The 22,739-nt window shown below is 31.5% G+C and overlaps 1 protein-coding gene across 4 annotated transcripts in view; it reads right to left on the bottom strand.

Moving 5' to 3' along the window:
* LOC137616567 (cytokine receptor-like) overlaps positions 1–22,739 on the bottom strand; it is a 160,092-nt gene that overhangs the window by 66,489 nt on the left and 70,864 nt on the right. For 2 of the 4 annotated variants that reach the window (XM_068346440.1, XM_068346442.1), the window contains exons 3-6: positions 13,555–13,626; positions 9,303–9,448; positions 7,926–8,043; positions 7,645–7,783 (exon numbers count right to left, since the gene is read on the bottom strand). In XM_068346440.1, the coding sequence (XP_068202541.1) occupies positions 7,645–7,783; positions 7,926–8,043; positions 9,303–9,448; positions 13,555–13,626 (475 nt within the window). The remainder of the gene's footprint in view (positions 1–7,644; positions 7,784–7,925; positions 8,044–9,302; positions 9,449–13,554; positions 13,627–22,739) is intronic. The other 2 variants (XM_068346443.1, XM_068346444.1) reach the window with 2 other exon arrangements.

The following is a 22,739-nucleotide window of genomic DNA, read 5'->3' as shown; positions in this document are numbered from 1 at the left end:
TTTGATTAGCCTGTATGTTTCCATTGAAACTTTTCTGGAATATTTTTTTTTTAAGGTTTTATCATTTTCTATTACAGTGCACACAGAGCTGTAAATCTTAAAGATTCTTTAAGCATAATTTGAGAGCAGCAAATCAAGGCCAATTCAAAGCACGTTTGTATTTTAGGTAAAGCCTCTCTTCATAAATTAATATAATTAAATAACCCAAAATAAGTAAGGATATTCATAATATACATATATAATACTGTATGTTTAAAAGAACCTTAATGATCAACAAATTAATAAAACTGTCTCAAATCAGAATCTATACTTATCAAAGCTCTCCTTTGTTCCCTTCAATTAATATTTTCTATGAAAAGAAAGACAAACACAAATACAGTATACCTAAATACATCTCAAGCTTGAAACCAACTGGCTAGGCTAAGTTATGCTGTGGATTATAAAAATTAGTTTCAATAGCTACATGAACCACTTTCCTATCAATATTATCTCCATTCTTTCCGGAATTATTTCTCCTTGCTCCTACTTCTATTCTTTTCTTTTCTTTCTACTATAGCTTGAAGATTCTGTTATTATTAGCTAATTTTGATGAAAATATCTGTATTTCCTATTCATTTTAAATTTCAAATAAAAAAATTGTCTCTCTGCCCCTTAATACATGTGATACAATAGATATTATTTTATCACTTAATTTCATAACTATGCCTGCAATGACAATGGAGTTCAAGGTAAAGGTGCTTCCGGCAGTTCTTCCATTAATTGCAAGCTATTCCATAAGGTACTGTATAATTGATGATTTTTTCCTCTTAAATACACATGAGAAAATAATCTTTTGCTAACTTTTCTAAAAGGGTATATAAAATGATAGGTGAACAAATAAGCTTTAACTTCTGCATGGCTGAAATTGATAACAAATGACACCTAATCAAATTATGATGTGGAACTCTGCTTTCTTAAATAACTGCCCAAAACACTTACTAGTCTTTTCCAACATATTTAAATCTCTATTATTTGCACACCACACCTTAAACCATTAACTATTATGTAGAATGAGAATGGACAATGATACGAGGTTCTTTCATACCTTGTCAATACTTTTCCTCATACTATGAATGAAAGATCTCATTTCAAATCCCTATGAAAAACTTACAATAATCTAATTGTATAATTTAATGCTTTTGAATGTATGTGGATTCCAAAAATTAAACTAAAATATTAAAGGATTCCATTTATCACACCAGGTTCCTCATTCTTCCCCATGTTCTGTTATGTATTTGGTGTCAAGTTTACTAAACCTCTATATCGCTATATGAATCATTCAATATAATTTCGTATATTAGAGGTAATGATTTTAGGATAATATCATTGTACCCAACCTTAAGTTATTTGTTTAAATACAATATCACATGTAACCAGAACACGAGTTCATTTACCATTACCTGCTGTTAATTCTGTTAGTTTTGAAGCTTCAATGCATCTGCTATAAAATTAGAATATCAAACCAGTAAAATATATAATGCGGTACATTACCTTAATTCAGTCCCAATGTAATTTCATGCAGATTATCAATAATTGAACTAATTTGCATTCTCGTAGGCCACTTGAAAGGGCAAAATCATGGCTGTTTCTTAAAGACCCATGTCTGAAGTTCAGTGAACAATATTATTGAGAAAACTCAAAAATGTTCATTCATACTACATAAATGGTAAAGTTAAGGTTCTATTAGGAATCCAAGCATCTTAATGTTTCTGATGAACATCTTTAAATCATCTTTACTATTCACTTAAAAAAATATTCTCATACTTTGTGAAATAAAAATATCTTTAGAAAATAATATCAAGAATATCAGACTTTGGCTCTTTTTCAAGTTTAATACAAATATTACCCACCTCTAAAAATGGCACATGCTGCTCTGTAGAGTATAAAAGTAAAGTAAAGTATATTGAAGACAGTCGAGGCTTAAAACTGAGTTATTCTGTTTAGTATAAAAACAATACCACATTAGACTACTATACCTCAAGAAAGCCACACAATGTCTGCACTCACATCCCAACAGCTCGAGTACTCCAATACCTTTTAGTAGCACTAGATACTTTACTCGCATTTGCCACATGTCTGACACCATCAATGAAGTACCTTAACTATGTTCAACACAAATACCCTTAAGTAAGTCATATACTAACTTGTTCAGAAAATATAATACAAATTTCCAATTTTCACATGACTTGCTCTGGAATCATAAATGACAAGGTGAAGTCTAGCATCACCAATGTAGTAAGAACTATACTGATCAATCTAATTTCAAAATACTAAGCCTCAAAGGCTCCATCTGCATTTCCTTAAACATGGTGACCTATTCTCCTGAAAATATTAAGATTAAATATTTTATATATCCATATAAATCATGAGAACAATATGAAGAAAAATCATTATTTAAAATATTCATCAGCAAGATTATTATGATAAAATTAAAGTGTATTTCTCAAAATATGGGTCCAAAATATTGTCATTTGTAAATAATGTTATTCATTAATAAAATAAGGCATTGTATAGCTAGAGACATAAACTTTGTAGTTTTCATTCCATTATCAGAGGCTGCAATATAGCTTTAAACATTTTCAAATGTTAATAATGTTTTTCTTTGCTAAGCACTATACAAAAATGTGTGCATTTTTTAAATATATGATCACTTGCTCGGAGGAATAAAATCTGTAATTAAAGTTTGAAAAAAATTATTCAAAAAATTAAGATGCAAGACAAGTCTACTCCATTAAGTCCATATATAAGCAAAATTAACTATAAACAGTTATGGATTTTGAGTACAGCACTTCTCCAATTTATTTACTTTAACAGAGACAGATATAGAGATCTACAGTATATGCTTATGTGAAATTATCCAAGAATTCCCAATGGCTTGCATGTTCAATAAAGCAGCCAAATAATTCTCTAAGCCATTTCAGAAATATATATTTAATTTGTTGTTTGAAAGTATTTCTACACAGATATAAATATCATACTTTTCAAAGGCTAAACTAGAAATTATGTAAATAACTAATTTTACTACTGAATTTCTAAAAGAAACAATACAAGTACTCATATGTAATAAAATCAACAAGTGAGGTACATTAATATACAATGCTTATATTATTAATTGATTACATTATACACCTATTCATAAAAAAATAAGATTATTTTGCTCTTGTGCAACCAAGCAATAAGCCATGCAACATGCGAATGGAAAAGATACAATATTTGAAGGCAAGATGCAGTCAAGCAAGAGTTTAATCCTCTAATAATGAATTACTGCTTTATGAAAAATTACGGCACATTAGCAGAAATTCTTTAAATTGGAAAACTATACTGTTGAATGAAAATAAACATATTAGTACATTACATGCTCTCTAGTTTTATAGTGATGCACACACACCCATATATATATATATATATATATATATATATATATATATATATATATATATATATATATTTATATATATATACATATATATACATATATATATATATATATATATATATATATATATATATATATATGGGTGTCTGTGTGTTTATGCCAATGTCAAGTAACTTTCTCTAAGTGGAAATGGCTCTCAAGACATGACAACAGGAAAATCATGACTTTAATCAAATATTAACTGCAGAATCATGAATAAAACCCCTATGTAAAGAAACTTTATATCAGTTGCTTCGTAAACCTACAAAATGGGCTTCACTGAGCTTTTCAACTCTATCTTAGTGTGTTTAAGCCCGTTCTCTCTGATAATTCTTTACACAGCATATCTATTGTTTATTAAGTGTTAACTACATCCTTCCTCATGATATTTTGAACTGTAAACTTTTTACCAACCTATCAAATTCCTTTATTTCCAAATGGATAAACCCTCTTTGAAATAATCTATTATCTCTTCTTTTATTCGTGGTCACACGTTTACAAAAGTTTCCCTATACATCATCCATCTTCTTATCATTTACATCTAACATCCCTGCTGCAGTGCTTCCATAACGGCTCAAATTTTATGCAAAAGTCTTTGTACGTATTTTGCAAACTTCCTTGCTTCACCAACCCTCTAAGTCACTTCTTCTAACTGTACCATCATTTGAAATAAATGCTCCCAGCAACTAAATAAATTTAATTCTTCCATTATTACAACATACATTAATTGATATTACAGTAATTGCTCCATCTATCGGGTTTCAATAACCATCATAACTTTCTTTTATCTCAAATTTACTCTTAGCTTCCTTATTTTCAAAGGGTATGTTGGCATTCTATTCACTATCCTCAATCATATTTGTATCATATGATAAATATAGTCCTCTCACAGTTTATTCATAACTACCTTTTTATCCCTCAACATTCCACCTACATATAAAGTCCTTTCTCTAACTTCTTATATCAATCTACCACAACATTGTCTCTGTCCTACTTTTAAATAAAACTAAACCCTATTCTGGATGCAAAGTCTAAAACCCTTTCCTTTTCATCTTATAAACACTCTCAATAACTTATCCCTCATACCATAAATCCCCAACATCACCACCATTACCTTGCAGTCAGCTGCCATAAACATACAGGTTATCCTATGATGTACTTTCGAGCTTCTACTATAACTGTTCCATAAGAGATACTTGACCCATACGTCCTTTGCCGTGTCTAAACCCACGTTATTTTCCCGTATCGTTCATTCTGTCATTTGTCTACTTGATAATTTTACTACACAAATTCTCTGATGAAATAGAAAGCATTATGTACTTATAATTTTGCTGTTTACTCTATCACCTTAATATCCACATAAATAAAAAATTATAAGCAAGCCTTTTTAAATCCTTCATTCAGACATACGTACCTCACATATTATAGCAATCCACTCCATCACACGCTCAACACTATCCTCTGTCAACCTCTTAATTGACCCAGGCAGGTTATCAACAGCAACTTACATAAGCAACCTCGAAAGTAAACTAACTCTTGCATTATATAGTTCTGCCTAACTTCAATCAACCACACTCAATAATGCTCAATCCGATGACCCAGGACCACATTAATTTCAAGCAAGATACTGTTTGGGGCTTCATATAGAAAATGAAACTCAATCATAATCCTATGCTGGATCCCTTGAAGAAGAGTAGTACCAATTACTAATATTTTTAATTAGATTGTACCATAACTTTGGTATATAAAATCACTTGGCATAGATCTATATGCGTGTAATCAGAATCATTGCATATTACTTTTGTTCTTGATTTGTTTCTTCTTAAGTATTAATTTCGAAGTTTCTCTTGAGTATTTCTAATAATACTTTTAATAAGGTGAATTCATCTTTTTTGCTTATTTTCTTGAAAAGTCCACCATTCTTTGCAACTTAAGAATAACACGACGAGTCCTAAACTAGTTGAAGTCAGCGAGTGTCATACGTCAACACCATGTTGCCTAATTAGCAATAAAGATATTTAAGTTAGGGCTTTATGGGGATAAAAACCGTTTTTGGGCTCCAACCATGTCGTCCTGATGGAAGTTCCTCAAAGGCAGCTTTCTAACTTGGAATATTTCAGCGGTTCTATCCCCTGGAGTGAATATCCTAAGAGATATCGTGTATACAACAGGGACGTGTTTAAAGCAGTAAGCATTAAAATTTATCTTTTCACTGTCATACCCAGAAAATGTTCTAGCAGTGTTACTTAGGAACTTTTACCATTGTTCAAAACTTGCAATCCAGTAAGGTTTCCAAATAACTAAAAAAAGTTTTATAAGCATCAACGGTCAATCGAATCGATTCCATAATCATGGTAAATATATAAAAACATTTCTGGAATTTCAAAACCCTATGTCAATTAGCCTTCCTCATGTAATATGGGTATTTTTCTAAAAAAAACTTCATATAAATTCAACACATAAAAGCCCTTAGCTGGTATCTGCGATATTTGTGAAGTCGACATTAAAAATAATGGGGACTTTGTATGGGAGTTGTCAAGGTGCTTGCTCCTATCAACACTGGAGTTTCTGGATAAGTGTCTTATGCTTGTACGTATAAAGAATGCACATTTGATAAGCAACTAATAAGAATGTGAATAATTCACAAATGAATACATAAAACCCCTGCCAACTTGAGATTCACCCATCGCACCCTCAGTGCATTTAGCAGGTGACCTTTAATTTCTGTTTACTATAGATTCTAAAATTACATTTTCTTAAAAGCCCAAAAATATAATGTATGTACCGTACATGGATTTTAAAAGTAAAATACTGCACCTAAATAAAAAAAAATATGCTCAGAAAAATCTAACCCTTTTCAGGAAAAAAGAATTAACCTATTTATGCAGAATTTCCTTTCTAGGTACTTTTCCCTAAAGGGGGTGAAATATAGTTTGATCAACTACACATGATAGACCATTTTCTATGAGATGCTGTTCATAAAATATGAAACTAGAAATGTAAAACACAATTGCCTCATCAATAGCAATAGCCCCCCCCCCCCCCAAAAAAAAAAAAAAACTTTGCCTTGTATTTATTTACTTCTAGTAACTAAAGGATTCTACATAATGTCAAGCACCACCAGAGATAACTTTATATTCATTAGCAATTGATGCAAGATTTCGTGCACAAATTTGAGATACATTCACGTACATGTTAAAAATCTCTGCAATAGTTACTTATCAGTTTTAGGAGTTGGTATCATATCGGATGATATATCTTTAATACATTCCTTTTACCTTGGATCTCATTCTCAAAGTAATAGTCAGTCAAAATATTTGGAACTCATGAGCCTTACTTTGTATTATCCTTATGATTAAGAAGTAGCATTTATCATTCACTGGTTTTTCAACAGCTTGCTTAGCATTAAGCACGTGAGTGGTGAACAGTGGTTTATAACGACGATTAACCTCCCCTTTTTTTCAGGTAAGAAGGGATAAATCTTAAGAAAAGGTAAACACTTCGTTAATGGAATATCATTATATGAATGGAGCACCGACTGAAGGATTTTGCCTCAATGCTCTCTGTAGTAAAACTTCTAGAATGAAAAAGTTGGAGTTCGGTAAATATCTAAACATAGGCAACTACATTATAGTAACTAAAGAGCTCAACTATAACCTACTATAGAAAGTAGCACACTAATACAACACAAAACTAAAAGCGACAGACTCATGTTTCTATTACATAACGTATAGCTTCTAACAAAAGATTAGTACCGTGTTCAGTAAAAATAAAAAAAAATAAAAAAAACGGTCCACCAAATTCAATAAACTCTACAAGCATCGGCTAAAAAAATAGGTATGTGAAAGACTAAAGTTGTAAGAACAATTGCCATCCATGGAAAATTACATGTATGCAGAGAAAGATAACTAAATGAAAATAACTAGTGCCATTGCGTACCATGGAAAATTATTGTACAGTTGAGGTGATACTATACAAAATTTTAGTGAACTTTACATAGAAAACATGAGTATAATGTGAACAAATATTTACAGTATTAAAGTGTTAAAATAAGAAACACCAAAACTATGCCTTGAAATAGTGGTGTTCATAAAAGTGGTTAATCCATAAAACACAGTTCTAGTCAACACTCCTCAGAAAAGAGAATATTAAATACCCTCCTTTTTAGCATGGCGTTAGCATAAGCGTACCTTTGATTTCTGAAGCCTGGGATAACGTACGTGACTGTATACACAACTTTCACAGGATTGTAAGGAATCGTCCAGGTGCAATTGAGGCTGCTCCAGTTTTTAGACAGGCATGTAAAGTTCTGCACATTTTGAGGAAGGTCTGAAAAAAAAAAAAAGAATTTTTAGCTACAAGGTCCTTGAAGATGAGTAAATATTAGTGTTCATTGTGATACGATATCCAATCACTAAAATACCTTAATTCCTAAAACGAAAGCTTCTGGTAATAATAATTTCAAACTTACATCCCACTTTGACCATTCTTGAACACAGATGATATTTCTCATTCCGAGCACACCATAAATTGTGTTCCATAGGTATATCCGTCTCGACATTTATTCTGATGGCTGACGAATTAACAACCTAAAAAAGAGACAATCTTGTTACATTCTGAACTATAATTAAGGCTTTCACCATAAATAAGTGTTTTAATCCGTCTCCAGACCCACAACGCAAATCTTTTCAAGCAGAGAATATATAAGAATATGGCAGGATAAGAATACAGAATACAGTAAGTTTAAGCTTGGTGTTTGGAAATCACTGCAAATAACACTTGGCAATATATATGATCACATGGACATACTTGCAACTAATCAATTATTTTACAAATTTACCTAAATTTGATATTTGTTTAAAGTAACTTTTCAATGAGTTTTCAATTACTATCTATTGAAACAGTCAAAATAAATGCTCATGAAATATCTTGTATTGCTGAAATACATTGTAGGTAACTCGCAGAAGAAAGCTATGGAGTTAGTAGCAATTATGAACTTCTTCAACTCAATTGTTTTATTAGTTATGTAGCAACAAATATTCTCTCTTATCCACATATTTTACGTTTCTTCGCCCTCTTTGGATAAAAATACAACAAAGCAATTTCTAAATAAATGTATGTAGCATTTTTTTTAAGGGAGCCATGGTAAGTACCTAATAGTAAAATGCATTGCAGTGAAGTGCTTTATTAGAAAATAGTTCTCCATCATAAAAATAATAATACAGCGGAAAGAAGCATTACTGATTTCATATCAAACTGGTCTGTGTTACGTTCACATAACCTCCCTCCCACCACCAGGATATCTCCAAAATCATAATAAATTAACAAGAACCTATTGAAGAGATAAATATTTTTTAAATACCGAATATTTTACAATTTCTAGGAAGAAAAAAGGAAACCACGGAAGTTCTATATAAGGTACTGGCTGAATACAGTACATATCTGAAGTAAATTTTTCCATATTCTCAGTGCGTTTGAGAATTATAGTAATGTTTTCCTTTGTATCCATAATATAAAAATAGAAAATATTCTTGTGTAAAAATAAAGAAAAAGTGAATTATTTATAAAATACTGTCTCGCAAAGTAATACTACATATTTACACTGCACAGAAAAAATCCTGAGAGAGAGAGAGAGAGAGAGAGAGAGAGAGAGAGAGAGAGAGAGAGAGAGAGAGAGAGAGAGAGAGAGAGAGAGAGAGAGAGAGCTCGAACCTCACCTCTACCAAAAAAAAAAGAAAAAAATAGAATAGGAGTCAGAATAGCGTATTACTAAAATCATATTCACAGAAAAAGTTACGCATGACTTTTCTTTCCGTTTGCAAGTACAGAAGATCAAAATGATACTTACCTCGTGAGGTAATTTGTAGAAATTATCGCCGCTGATCCTGTACCCCAAGGACACATCAGAGACATTGATATAATTCGAGTCAAAGAGGCAATAGGCTTCGAAAGAATCGCCGACCTCCGTAATGATGTCTCTCGTCGGCTCTATAGCTGAAAGAGTGAGTTAATCTGTAATTAGCTTCAGCGCGGATTAGATTCTCTGTCGTTAATTCAAAAGTATCAGCAGAGATCTACATCAAACCTTATCTGAAAGTAATAGTTACATAAACGTAACTGTCTCGCTTTTAGAATCACATTTGCAGTACAATGGGGACAAGTAGGTAATCACTTAATCACCAAGTCAGACGAATTTATTAAAAACAAGTCACAAATACAATGTTAAAAGAAGCCAGGATTAATTCAGCGTTTAAAAAAAAAATATATCTCGTTCCTTAGTTAAACATTAAAAAAAAATATCCTGGGATGTATATTCACACTATGCATGGCCACCAAAACTTATCCTCTTCAATAATTCAACGATCTTTGTACAACACTTTAATATTACAAATGAAAATATATAAATCAGGTCTAACCATAATTTTTAATGCTTTATAGTTAATGCACTTGAGATGTGACATGCATAAGTGTTTACAGCATACATTAAACTTAAGTAACAGTTTCAGCTCCTGCTAAAGCATTGAAACCACTCGAAATGACTGTTTTGTGTCCAACGTTGTAAAGAGTGGATGGGTATCTCTAAAAAAGTAATTTCAATGAATGACCCTCTTCGAATAATTGAAATAACTGCGGCTACAAGTATGAATTCAAATATTAATAGAAGTACAATAACACACCGTAAAACAAATCTGATTGAGGCTAATCACAATGATTGAGCACTAAATCTCCATAGATATGAATAATAAGTACAGATTAACAAACGCACACCGACGCCTATGGCATGGCTAACTTCTACGACACTTTATTGTTTAGTCTAAAAATACTTTTTTTTTTTTTTTTTCTACTACACTTTATTGTTTAGTCTAAAAATACCTTTTTTTTTTTATAATGATTTTAGGCCAAAAAGGGTAAAATTGAGGATGGCGTTTAATTAATACAGTAACTGACGCCAGGGAAGGTAGCTAAGTATATAATACCCTCTATAATTTTTTTCTATGCTTTAATTTTAAAACGTCTTAAAATTATTGACAAAACTTACAAAGCACAACTATATCATTCATTTGTATTATATCACCAACATGTGAGATTTTATATAATGTAGTTCATTTTCATCGAATGGCCCTCACAGTCAAATTTGCACTGTTACTATTTTACCTAAATAGATCCAACATGGACTATATCATTCATTTGTCTTATGATATCACCAAAATGTGAGATTTTATTTAATGTAGTTCATTTTCATCGATTGGCCCTCACAGCCAAATTTACCCTATTACTATTTTACCTAAATTGATCCAACATGGACAAATGGATATGAAAACGTATAACCGATGATTTAAGTGTTTTGCAGAGGTTCTAAATTTGCAAGGACAAATACAAATTCTTTATATGTAAACAAGTAGACAATCCTATAATGTAAGAATTAATTTTACGAAAAGACTCGTTTATTATTATTATTATTATTATTATTATTATTATTATTATAATTATTATTATTATTATTATTATCCTTATTATTATTATTATTATTATTATTATTATTATTATTATTATTATTATTATTATTATTATTATTATTATTAAAAACCTTCTAACAACTGCTGCACGCACAAGTTTTAATTTATCTACATATACTACTTGTTTTAGAGATCCAATATGTTTTCAGGACCAAATTTAACCAATTAACGTTATCTACATTAATTGAAAAAAAAATATTCAATACTTTGGTTACTTTATAAGACAAACTTCAAGCACCAACAAATAATTTTACATATGATTCATAGAAATTATTTACAGTATAACAGTGTACTTGATTCGAATACTGATTATTCTAACCAGAAGTTTAAAGCATCGCCATAGATTGATATGGAATTTCTATAATCAGCAAATACACAAAAAATAATAAAAGTAATAGTAATAAAAATATAAATAAGATAATTAATTAAAGAAAAAAGACTATAGTACTATTCCCACAGGAAGAGGATAGTATAAAATCCATATAAATTAAAGGAAGTTTTGAATATTGAACGTTGTTCTCTATAATATAATAATAATAATAATAACAATAATAATGATGATGATGATGATGATGATGATGATGATGATGATAATAATAATAACAATTTATTTATCAAGCACCGATTATCTGTGTGGGTTCAATTCCCTAAACTGATTACTCTTAAAGCATCACCATGAAGGATCAAGCGCAGGGTTTAAACTTGAATATGTAGCTATTACCTTAGATGCTGCTGCTTTTTACCTTAGATTACCTTAACACTTATCCAACTTCCTTAAATTTGAAGCTAACAAAACCAAATTTACCTTAAAAATTACCTTGAAACCATGCAAATGACCTGAAACTAAGGTAATTACCTTAAAACTTGACTCGAGTGCCACGTCAAAAGATGGGTCATAATCACTACAATACACAATGCTAAACAGAAGAAAAATGCCTAAATCTCATTTGTTCAAAATACGAAATGATACCAATACAATGTTGCGGTAAATATAGCGTTCAGATAATATACGCATCTCAATAGACAAATAAAGTTGAATCTTAAATTGTTCGGCTAGCAATATCTTTTATTATTATTATTATTATTATTATTATTATTATTATTATCATTATTATTATTATTATTATTACTATTATTATTATTATTATTACTTGCTAAAAGCCGGATGTTATAAGCCCGTGGGCTCTAAAAGGGAAAATAGCCCAGTGAGGAAAGAAAACAAGGAAAAATAAATTTTTTAAGAAGAGTAACAACATTAAAATAAACATCTCCGATATAAACTATAAAACTTTAACAAAAAAAGTGGATGAAAGATAAGATAGAACAGTGTGCTTGAGTGTATCCCCAAGCAAGGGTAAAATATTCAGATATGGACACTATACGTACACTGTTAAAAATTAGCATTAAAAAACGGTAAACATCATGGCGCAATTGTTGCCAGGCATTTACCGTTTTAAAAACGGATATATTGACGTTAGAGTGATATTACGGTCACAAACCAGTAAAAGATAATAACAATAAATGGCAAAATTACGGTCGCCTGTATTTTACTGAAATACGGCTGAGAATAGTTTATTTTTACGGAGAATTTCCGGTTAAAATTGCGGTAATTTCTAACAGTGTAGTATATGTGGTTGCAAAGGGAGTAAGGGGGTCATACTTTAATGATCATTTCATCTTGTCTAATTTCTGAACTTTTTTTTCAGCTATTTCATGCATTACTTGATTTTCTACTTAAAGGAAAAACAATCGACTATACAATTTGAGGAAGCTACTCATAAGTCATTACTGAGGGACAAGTAGTTTTCATTCAGTTTTGACTAAAAGGAAGAATAGATGAAAATTATATGGCAAAATACATTATGATTTACAAGTAGGAAACTGAAAGTTCAGGAAATAGTTCTCGACACCAATAATTCCAAGTGCAATAAACAATCCGCTTCCTAGATAAGATGCCAAGATGAAATGAAAATGGATGATTACTTCATACAACGAAATGTTACAAATACATCAACAGTACACCTGTCATTGGAATGCTACTCACAGGGGCTACTGTCCTTAGTTTCAGGCTAGCATGCATCCAGACAACTGTTAAGTCTCATTCAGATCATGGCCTCAAGAAGTAAGATATGTTTTTTATTTCTTAAAATATAAGCCATAGACGAATTACCTTGCAAAACAAAATGCAATAACAAATATCGTCCTTACTGTAACTATATATTTAAAGACTACATAAAAAATAAAAAGATCATATGGGTTACAAAAGAATGACTACGTAAAGCGTAAATATGAATATGACTTCCAGCTTGAACCAATGAATGAATAAATGAGTAAATGACTGTGAACTAATCTCAAAACCCACGGGCTAAGGCATGAAAGGGCTTTCAAAACGGCATTCTTCAACATAAAATCACCACTAATCTATTACACTTTCACTGAATGATCCTACCTTTCTGTCCTTGGGTTTTAAAATATTGAAATCCAAATCTGTTTTTGGCAATGTACTTAAGTAATTGAAAGAAATACTTGAAATAAATGATATATTATCTGGTCGAGGCATAACACGAATGAACAAAACCTTACCTGCGCATGAAGTCCCAGAACATTGGTCGGCTTCCTCCGGTTGTCCGGTTTCACTTTTGTCATGGCTTCTATCTGCTCAACAGCGGGAACAACAAAGGTAAGGGGGGAAACTTGCGTGAAGGGTTCATGGCATAAAGGGAACTGTATCTTACAAGGGATACTATGCCAAGGTTGAATGTACAGATTTGTGTATGGAGTTGCTAAGAAGACTATTACAATTTTACAGATATAAATGGAAAACTAACGCCTGTGGGTGGCTGATCTGATAAAGGGTATTCAAAAGAGGTTTAAGTTGTAGTGCATTGAGAAGTCTTTGTCAGAGAAAGTTTAAGAACAAAGAGTTAAGGAATCATTATTAAAAGGCATTTGTACAGGAATGTTGCAGTAGTCAATTCAAGAGAATACCAGTGAGTAACTATATTTAAGTGTTTGGTTTAAGCCTGGATATGTATACTTATGATATTACTATGGATTAACTATTATTGGCAAAATGACTGAGAAGGATAAGTGGGTAGTTAGGTAGGTTGATAGATAGATATATAGATAGATAGATAGGGTGACACATAACTGGTGGTCCAAGTTGAATTGGAATGAAAGATAGATAATGGGACAACCCGAATAAGAAATAAAATAAAAGATGGTATCTTTGGATTATATCAATTTACCGAATCAAATAAAGGAAAGGATTCTACTCAAATCGATGAATCAATTCAATTTCGAAGCAGAGAGAGAGAGAGAGAGAGAGAGAGAGAGAGAGAGAGAGAGAGAGAGAGAGAGAGAGAGAGAGAGAGAGAGAGAGAGATGCATGTGCTTTGTTTATCTTTTGTAGCATCAGTCTTGTCTTCTAGTCCAAATGTTATTTCTCTTGATAGAACATTATTTCTAATCGTTTGGAATAACTTCGGAGAGAGCTTTGTTTTTATTTCGATTAAATGTCATTTCTTTAGGTAAAATGCCAATTTAATTTAAAAGAATAATTGTTTTGATTACATAACTCGTAGAATAGTAGAATGCTGTGGTTTTAACTGCACTTCTTATATCTTAAAAAAGGACCGTGACTGAACTTGCTATAGTTTAGTTAAACTTTAACTTTCTTCTTGTAATTCAACAATGGTTGTATCATCAGATGTCTTGTCACGTCATTTCAATATACCCAGATTTTCTACGACATAGTTTTTCTTAAATTTGTTTCCTTTTATGGAAACTTCAATTTCTATAAAAGTAATCATTTTTGATTACTGATGAAGCCATTTTCACTAGTAATCTTTATCTCAGTTCTGTACAAGTAATGTTTCTCGTTTTTAGAGTAGAAACATTTTTCCAGAACATTCTTTATAATAGATCATAAATTATCAAAATACATTAATATCTCTACTTATACAGTAAGTAATTGTTTTCATGAAAGGGAGTGTTTCCATTCTAAATATTAGTATTGTTAATATTTAAAGGTCATTGATATATACTAGTGTTTCTTATTATTCAATGCTTTTGTTACCATTTTTTTTGGTGATTTAATGTCGTTTATATAGACTATTCTTGTCATGGCACCTTTTATGATTCAAGGTCATTCATAAGGATTGGCAACATTTTATAATACAAGGTCAATTATAAGGACTCGCCACATTTAATGACTCAAGGCCGTCTTTAAAGGGTGACCGCCTTACATTATTAAAAAGTCTTTCTGTAAAGACTAGCAGTCTTTCATGATTAAAGGTCATTTATGAAGGCAGGACATTTTTCATCATTCACGGTAATTTGCAAAGACGCGTAGACTTCCTGTACATGATACATGGTCTTTCAAAAATAAATTGTCACCTTTCATGATTCATGATTATTTATAAAGACTGGCAACACTTTATAATCAAATATTACATAAATAAAGACCGGAAACTTTTCATGATTTATGGTTATTCCTAAAGACCGCCAACCCTTAAAGATTAAAGGTAGTTTATAAAGACTGAACCCCTTTTATGAATCAGGGTCATTTTCAATAGCTGGCAGACTTATATTATTCAAGGTTAGCCATAAAGATTGACAACAAAATACTGGCAGCCTTTCATAATTCAAGTTTTTTAAAGACTGGTAGCCTTTCATAATTAAAGGTAATTTTACGAAGACTGGCAGCCTTCCATAACCAGTAACTATTAATTATCCAAGGTTGTTTTTAAGGGCTGACCACCTTGCATGATTAAAGGTCATTAACAAAGACAGGTAGACTTATATGGTTCACCACCTTTCATATTATGGTTATTTATGAAACCCGATAACTTTAATGTTCATAGGTCATTTACAAAGACTGGACACCTTTCAGGATTCAAGGTCATTTTCAAAGACTGGACACCTATCAGGGTTCAAGGTCATTTCCAAAGACTGGTAACTATTGCAAATATTTGCATCCTTTCTTAATTCAAGGTTTTTAATAAGGACTGACCACCTTACATAGTTTAGGGTTATTCATGAAGACTGGTAACCCTTAATGATCCAAGGTCCTTTATTAAGACTGTCAGCTTTCATGACAAAAGTTCAGGTACAAAGCCTGGTAGGATTTCACGATTCTAGATCATTTATAAAGTCTGACAAGGCAACTTTTCATCACTAGATACTGCCTTTACACAGTGAAGTTACCTTTCAAGATTCATGGCTAATCATAAATACTTGGAACCATTCCTAATTGTTTTTTTTTTTTTTTTTTTTTTTTATAAACACTGGCAACTTCTTTTATAATTAAACATTACTAGCAATCTTTCCTTATTCATTGAATTACATAATGACCGGTAACTTATCATTATTTAGGATCATTTATAATACAGTACGTAAATTAGAAACTTTCATCCACCAGTCTTATCAGTTTTATAAAGCCTGGCAGCCTTTTATGATGCAAGGTCTTTCATAAAGACTGGCAACCTTTTAGGCTTAAGGTCTTTTATAAGGACTGAAAGCCTATCATGGCTCAAGGTCTTTTATAAAGACTGGAAGCATTTCATGGCCCAAGGTCTTTTATAAAGACTGGAAGCCTTTTATGGCTCAAGTTCTTTTATAAGGACTGGCAGCCTTTTATGGCTCAAGGTATTTTATAAGGACTGGCAGTCTTTTATGGCAAAAGGTCTTTCATAAGGACTGGCAACCTTTTATGATGCAACGTCTTTCATAAAGATTGGCAACCTTTTATGGCCCAAAGCCTTTTGTAAGGACTGGAAGCCTTTTATGACTCAAAATCTTTTATAATGACCCGCAACCTTTTATGGCTCAAGGTCTTTTATAAGGATTGGCAGCCTTTTGTGGCTCAAGGTCTTTTATAAGGACTGTCAGCCTTTTATGGCTCAAGGTCTTTTATATGGACTGACAGCCTTTTATGGCTAAAGGTCTTTTATAAAGACTTCCAGCCTTTTATGGCTCAAGGTCTTTTACAAGGACTGGCAGCCTTTTATGGCTCAAGATATTTTATAAAGACTGGCAGACTTTTAAGACTCAAGGTCATTAATGTGGGCTAGCAACCTTTTATGGCTGAAAGTCTTTTATAAAGTCTGACAGCCTTATATGTCTCAAGGTATTTTATAAGGACTGGCAGCCTTTTATGGCTCAAGGTCTATTATAAGAACTGGCGCCCTTTTATAACTGAAGGTCTTTTATAAGGAATGGCAGCCTTTTATGGCTCAAAGTGTTTTATAATGACTGACAACCTTTTATGGCTCAAGTTCTTTTATAAGGACTGGCAGCCTTTTATGGCTTAAGGTATTTTATAAGGACTGGCAACCTTTTATGATGTAAGGTCTGTCATAAAGATTGGCAACCTTTTTATGGCTCAAAGCCTTTTGTAAGGACTGGAAGCCCTTTATGACTCAAGATCTATTATAATGACTGACAACCTTTTATGGCTCAAGGTCTTTTATAAAGACTGGCAGCCTTTATGGCCTAAGGTCTTTTATATGGACTGGCAGCCTTTTGTGGCTCAAGGTCTTTTACATGGACTGACAGCCTTTTATGGCTAAAGGTCTTTTATAAAGACTTTCAGCCTTTTATGGCTCAATGTCTTTTATAAAGACTGGCAGCCTTTTATGGCTCAAGGTCATTGATGTGGGCTAGCAACCTTTTATGGCTCAAGGTCTTTTATAAAGACTGACAGCCCTATATGTCTCAAGGTATTTATAAGGACTGGTAGCCTTTTATGGCTCAAGATTTATTATAAGAACTGGCACCCTTTTATAACTGAAGGTCTTTTATAAGAAACAGCCTTTTATGGCTCAAAGTGTTTTATAATGACTGGCAACCTTTTATGGCTCAAGGTCTTTTATATGAACTGGCAGCCTTTTATGGCTCAAGGTCTTTTATAAGGACTGGCAGCCTTTTATGGCTCAAGGTCTTTTATAAGGATTGACAGCCTTTTATGACTCAAGGTCTTTCATAAGCACTGGGAGCTTTTTATAATGCAAGGTCTTTTTTAAAGACTGGCAACCTTTTAGGGCTCACAATGTCTTTTATAAGAGTATTTATCACGATATTTCCCTCAGTTCCTTATATCATGATTGGAGCCCACCAGTTTCTCCTTGCTCATATTTCTGAACAAGGTAGAATATAAATTGAATAGCCGAGGTAAAATACAAAAGATTGTAATATGATAAAGTAGAGAAATGTAATGAGGAAGATACATTGGATGTCATTTTTCTTGGCTTGGTCCTATTTCTTGGGCGACAATTAAGACTTTTAATTGAAGTGCATGGACATTGGCATGCTAGTGTCACTGTGCTGAAGAAATTCACTATCAAGTAAAAGCCCTTACTGTTTAGTAAAATGTTTCAAAATATAGGAAAAGGAAGAGAATTAGAATAGAAAAAAATAATTAGGATAACCATTTGTTAAAAAGTACCATTGTATATAACTAGAAAAAGTAGTAATTAATAAAAAAGTTCTCATAAATAAGATAAAGAAACTTTTAGAACTTTCGTGAAAACTGTTTAAGAGTATTGCATATCATAAGTCGAAGCTATTGGGGTAAAATGTGTACATGTGTACCTTAATGAATTGATAAATATCATGGGTGTCTTGCTAAAGAGAAATAGAGGAAGAGTGTTAAGGGAGAGATACACAATGTAACAAGGGGATACACACTAAGTGATTACATAAAAAGGTAAATTTATTGAAAAGGACACATAATAACTTTCTGGTAATAGATTGATAAAAAATACGAGAAAAAAAAGAATATTCAAACGTACACCAATGGTTAGAAATACTGTCAGAAAAGTGTTGGTTTCAAGAATATTTTCAAGTTTGCGACATGACTAGAAAATGCGAAGAAAGAGAGAAATTTGACGGAAAAACCTATGAAAGTAGGGGATGAAACAGGGAAACATGATTGGGAAATTGTCTAGTACGTGGTGTATATATGTATAAATAATTTTTGTATCCTGGACGCTTGTGCTGTTAAGAAATGATTATGTGTTCGAGGAACACTGTTCTTAATTGGATGAACATGTTTTCTCACAGTCATTGCCAGCAATTAAGTAGCCACAGGTGAAAACTGAAAATGCATCTCTATGACAACCTTCACAATTCTATGCTTGGACTAACAGCAGCTGGAGAAAATGAAACTATCAGTTCTACAAAGAACATTAAGACTATTAAAATCTGCTTATACTTTTATTAAGTGAATTGAGGTATATAGCAATATGCAATACTATCTAAGTTCTTTTCCACAAATATCTCTTCGTAGAGGAGAAAATAAGAGAAATATTTTATTAGAATTTCTCGTCACTATAAATCAACGTCAGTTAAAACTTCCATCGAAATTATAACATTTCGACAAAACATTTATGGAAAATATTTAAGGCTTGACATATGAATTTGATCTTAAATTGATGGCTAGTATTTATGCCAAAGCAGTTACTTTGTCTGATGACATATGACTTTTATACTACACACGAACACAGACAGACAGATATATATATATATATATATATATATACATATATATATATATATATATATATATATATATATATATATATATATATATATATATATATATATATATATATATATATATATATATATATATATATATATAATGTGTGTGTGTATTTTTGACTGTGCTTAATGAGGAGCTTGTTGAGATTCGAACAACTCTTAATTAAGGAATCCTTTCAATTAGTGCTCACATATAGTCGATTCGCTTACGAAGGAAGGATTTTCAAAACAGCAGGATGTAATTAATTTATCTTCCTGCACTTGGAAACGGAAATATATTTCGCATTTATCTCCATATGAAAATGGGATTTTATTTTCAACTAATAGTAATAACATATTGAAGACCAAGACTACATTCACTTTCGTATAAATAGAATAAAATTACTTGGGTCTGTTTTTCCCAAGCCATGCTAATTCGTAATCATATTCCAAAGTAGTTATCCACAAATATGGAATAATTTATTCTTAGTTTAAAGACTTAATTTATCACTTTATCACTAAAAAGATGGGCCATCTATTATGGCCGACAGAGAGAAAATATGAGTTTAAAAATTTGATTTCTGTTTTTAATTATTAAAAGTCTACCTTCCAATATCTCAAAATGTTATCAATCTGCATGAAACTTATGAAACTCAATTTCTTAATGACAAATCTCTAAAAGTCTAAACGAATGTTCAAGCGTCAGAACCGATTCCTCCAAGCCTTTAATTTTTGTATTTAATTATTAAAAATCTACCTTTCAGTATTTCAAAATGGTATCAATCGGCAACTTATGAAATTCAATTACTTGATGATTCTCTAAAGTCTAAACGATTGTTCAAACGTCAGAACAGGTTTTTCCATTTTCTCCATAGTTGCCATATAACCATACTTTAAATGTAAGAAAAAAAACATGTCCATCTGCAAAAAAATTAATATATCTTTCCAGGATTATGTAGTAGCTAATGAATTGATAACTGGATCTCATTCACCATTCTTAAGCAACTAGTGTATACCACCATTTAAGCACTTTCTTAAACCATGATACAATATGTTCCAGTTTACATTGATGAAATCTGAGCCTGGGGTTCCTATCTACAAGACTCATTTACACTCTTTATACCTTTACAGTGATAAAAGAATAAAAAAATAACCATTTTTTTTTATTATACAAGTGAATCAACATGACTCAGAATTCTAAATGAAATTTCATAAGATTAAAAGAAAAATAAATATTCCCATTTATTTCAGGGGAAACTTACAATAAATAAAAGTCATCCAGTGATTAGTAGACAAACAAGTTTTTAAAGAAAATCAAATGAAGAAGTGGTTTAGTCTAATTAGCCGCTAACTAACTAACTAACTAATGAGATAGCTAACATTCATAAGCACCCAACATACACAACTATCTAATGAATGCTAATGCACACTATTACAGGATGCAAATTTGTACAGACGGTATCGACCTCTCACTGAGTCAAACTTTTCTCCTGCTTTGTACATCTAGGAAAAAGATTTTCTTTTTCTTCATCACCATTTGGAATCTCTCAAATTAGGGTCACATAAGAGACAGGGACACAATATACCAAATAACATAATTCTTTTTTTTTCTTTTTTTTTTTTTTGATATACTTCCCTGTCCTTCAAGATCTTCATACTATTGCACTGTTATAATAACATTTTATTTCTTGAAATACAGATTTTAACATAATTATCAATCTATCGATAAATTTTACGATGCACTTTTTAATAAGGTATTTATCAAAATAATATTTAAGAAATCACAGACTAATTAAGCAATGAGGAAGTTATTTACTCTAGGAAAAGCTATCAATTCGAGGTAAAGCTACTTAATAAAGAAAACGATATATAAAAACTTATAGAATTAACATTTTTTTCTATCAATTAGTATTAAAAAGAAAAAAATATGAATAATGCTAATCCATTTTCGGTCGTAATTACACAAAACGCTAAATAAAAAGTATCAATTCACTGATATGGGAAATAAGGAAATAAGAAAAATTAACATTATTTCTTACAAGAGAACATTAAATCACTTTGAAACAGTTGTATTTCGTGTAAGTAGAATATTGGAGGTTAAATCCGTGAGACACTCTCTTTAATAAATAACATAACGTGATTTCCCTTAGCAACAGTGAATGCTTTTGAAAAAGACATGTTCCCATCTTTGTTTCATTACCAAAGATTTTTTGTTTATTTTGTTTTTTGTTTTGGAGGGGAGTGGAAACTAGCTCCGGCGTGAGTAAGACAAGAGAATATCAGTCGCTCTACAATAATAATGGATAAAGGAAATTGAAGCCCAGACATAAAGCAAGAAGTGGAGTAGACTAGCTTTGCCACTTTTATGAAAATACAAGCTTATTATATTTTCAAAGTTTAAATTAAGTACCGAAAAGAATTATCAGTGCATAGCAGTTAAGTAATCATAAAAACTAATATTTGAGATAACGAAGGGAACTTGATAATTTCAAAAGCACTTTCCTGTGGGATCTGCAGATGAAACAAAAAGAAAAAATAACAATCGCTTCGGTAATGAAGTTTGGCTGAAGGCCTTCAACGCAAACACATTTTCCTAGATGTACAAACTGAAATCTGGAAATGTAAACCCGACCTATAATCGGATTCATCTCTTCATATCTTTCTTGAAGTGCTTGCAGTTTACACGTCACTTCAATAATATGAAAATAATGATTATTAGGAGAACATTGGAACAGAGACATTCACAGTACGATCTAATTTTCTAAAACTTCAAGATCCGGTCACTTTGAGGTAATCCTCAGTACTGAACTCGGAACAGCAGACTGCACGTCATCCCCATCCACCCAACGAAAGCAAATGATCCAGCACCAACTAACAAGGTTTTTTTTTTTTTATTCTTATTTTACATTATCATCCTTTTCTAAGACCAGCACCCTAAAATGTGAAGCAAGAAAATGTGTGAGGAAATAAGGATAGGATATTCTCTTTTTTTTTCTTTCTGTCATGACAAAATATAGCAGCCGAGAGCGCATGACAAAAGAGGAACCATCAACAACAGCAAAAAGCCAATGTGGGAAAAAATACGTAAAAATAATAAACGCATGCACAGCTAAAAAAAAAAAAAAGAAAAAAAAATATTTGCTCAAAGCAATGTTCTGTCAAATAAGCAAAATCATGTGAGATATCATCAGTTATCTAATGTCTTGTTAAAACACTTAAAACTATTATACTAATGATTACTTAAG

This window comes from Palaemon carinicauda, chromosome 22 (assembly GCF_036898095.1).
Source record: "Palaemon carinicauda isolate YSFRI2023 chromosome 22, ASM3689809v2, whole genome shotgun sequence".
In the NCBI taxonomy this organism is placed as follows: domain Eukaryota; kingdom Metazoa; phylum Arthropoda; class Malacostraca; order Decapoda; family Palaemonidae; genus Palaemon; species Palaemon carinicauda.
The sequence above is the reverse complement of the archived record's forward strand: the minus strand, read 5'-3'. Positions and strand labels throughout refer to the sequence as shown.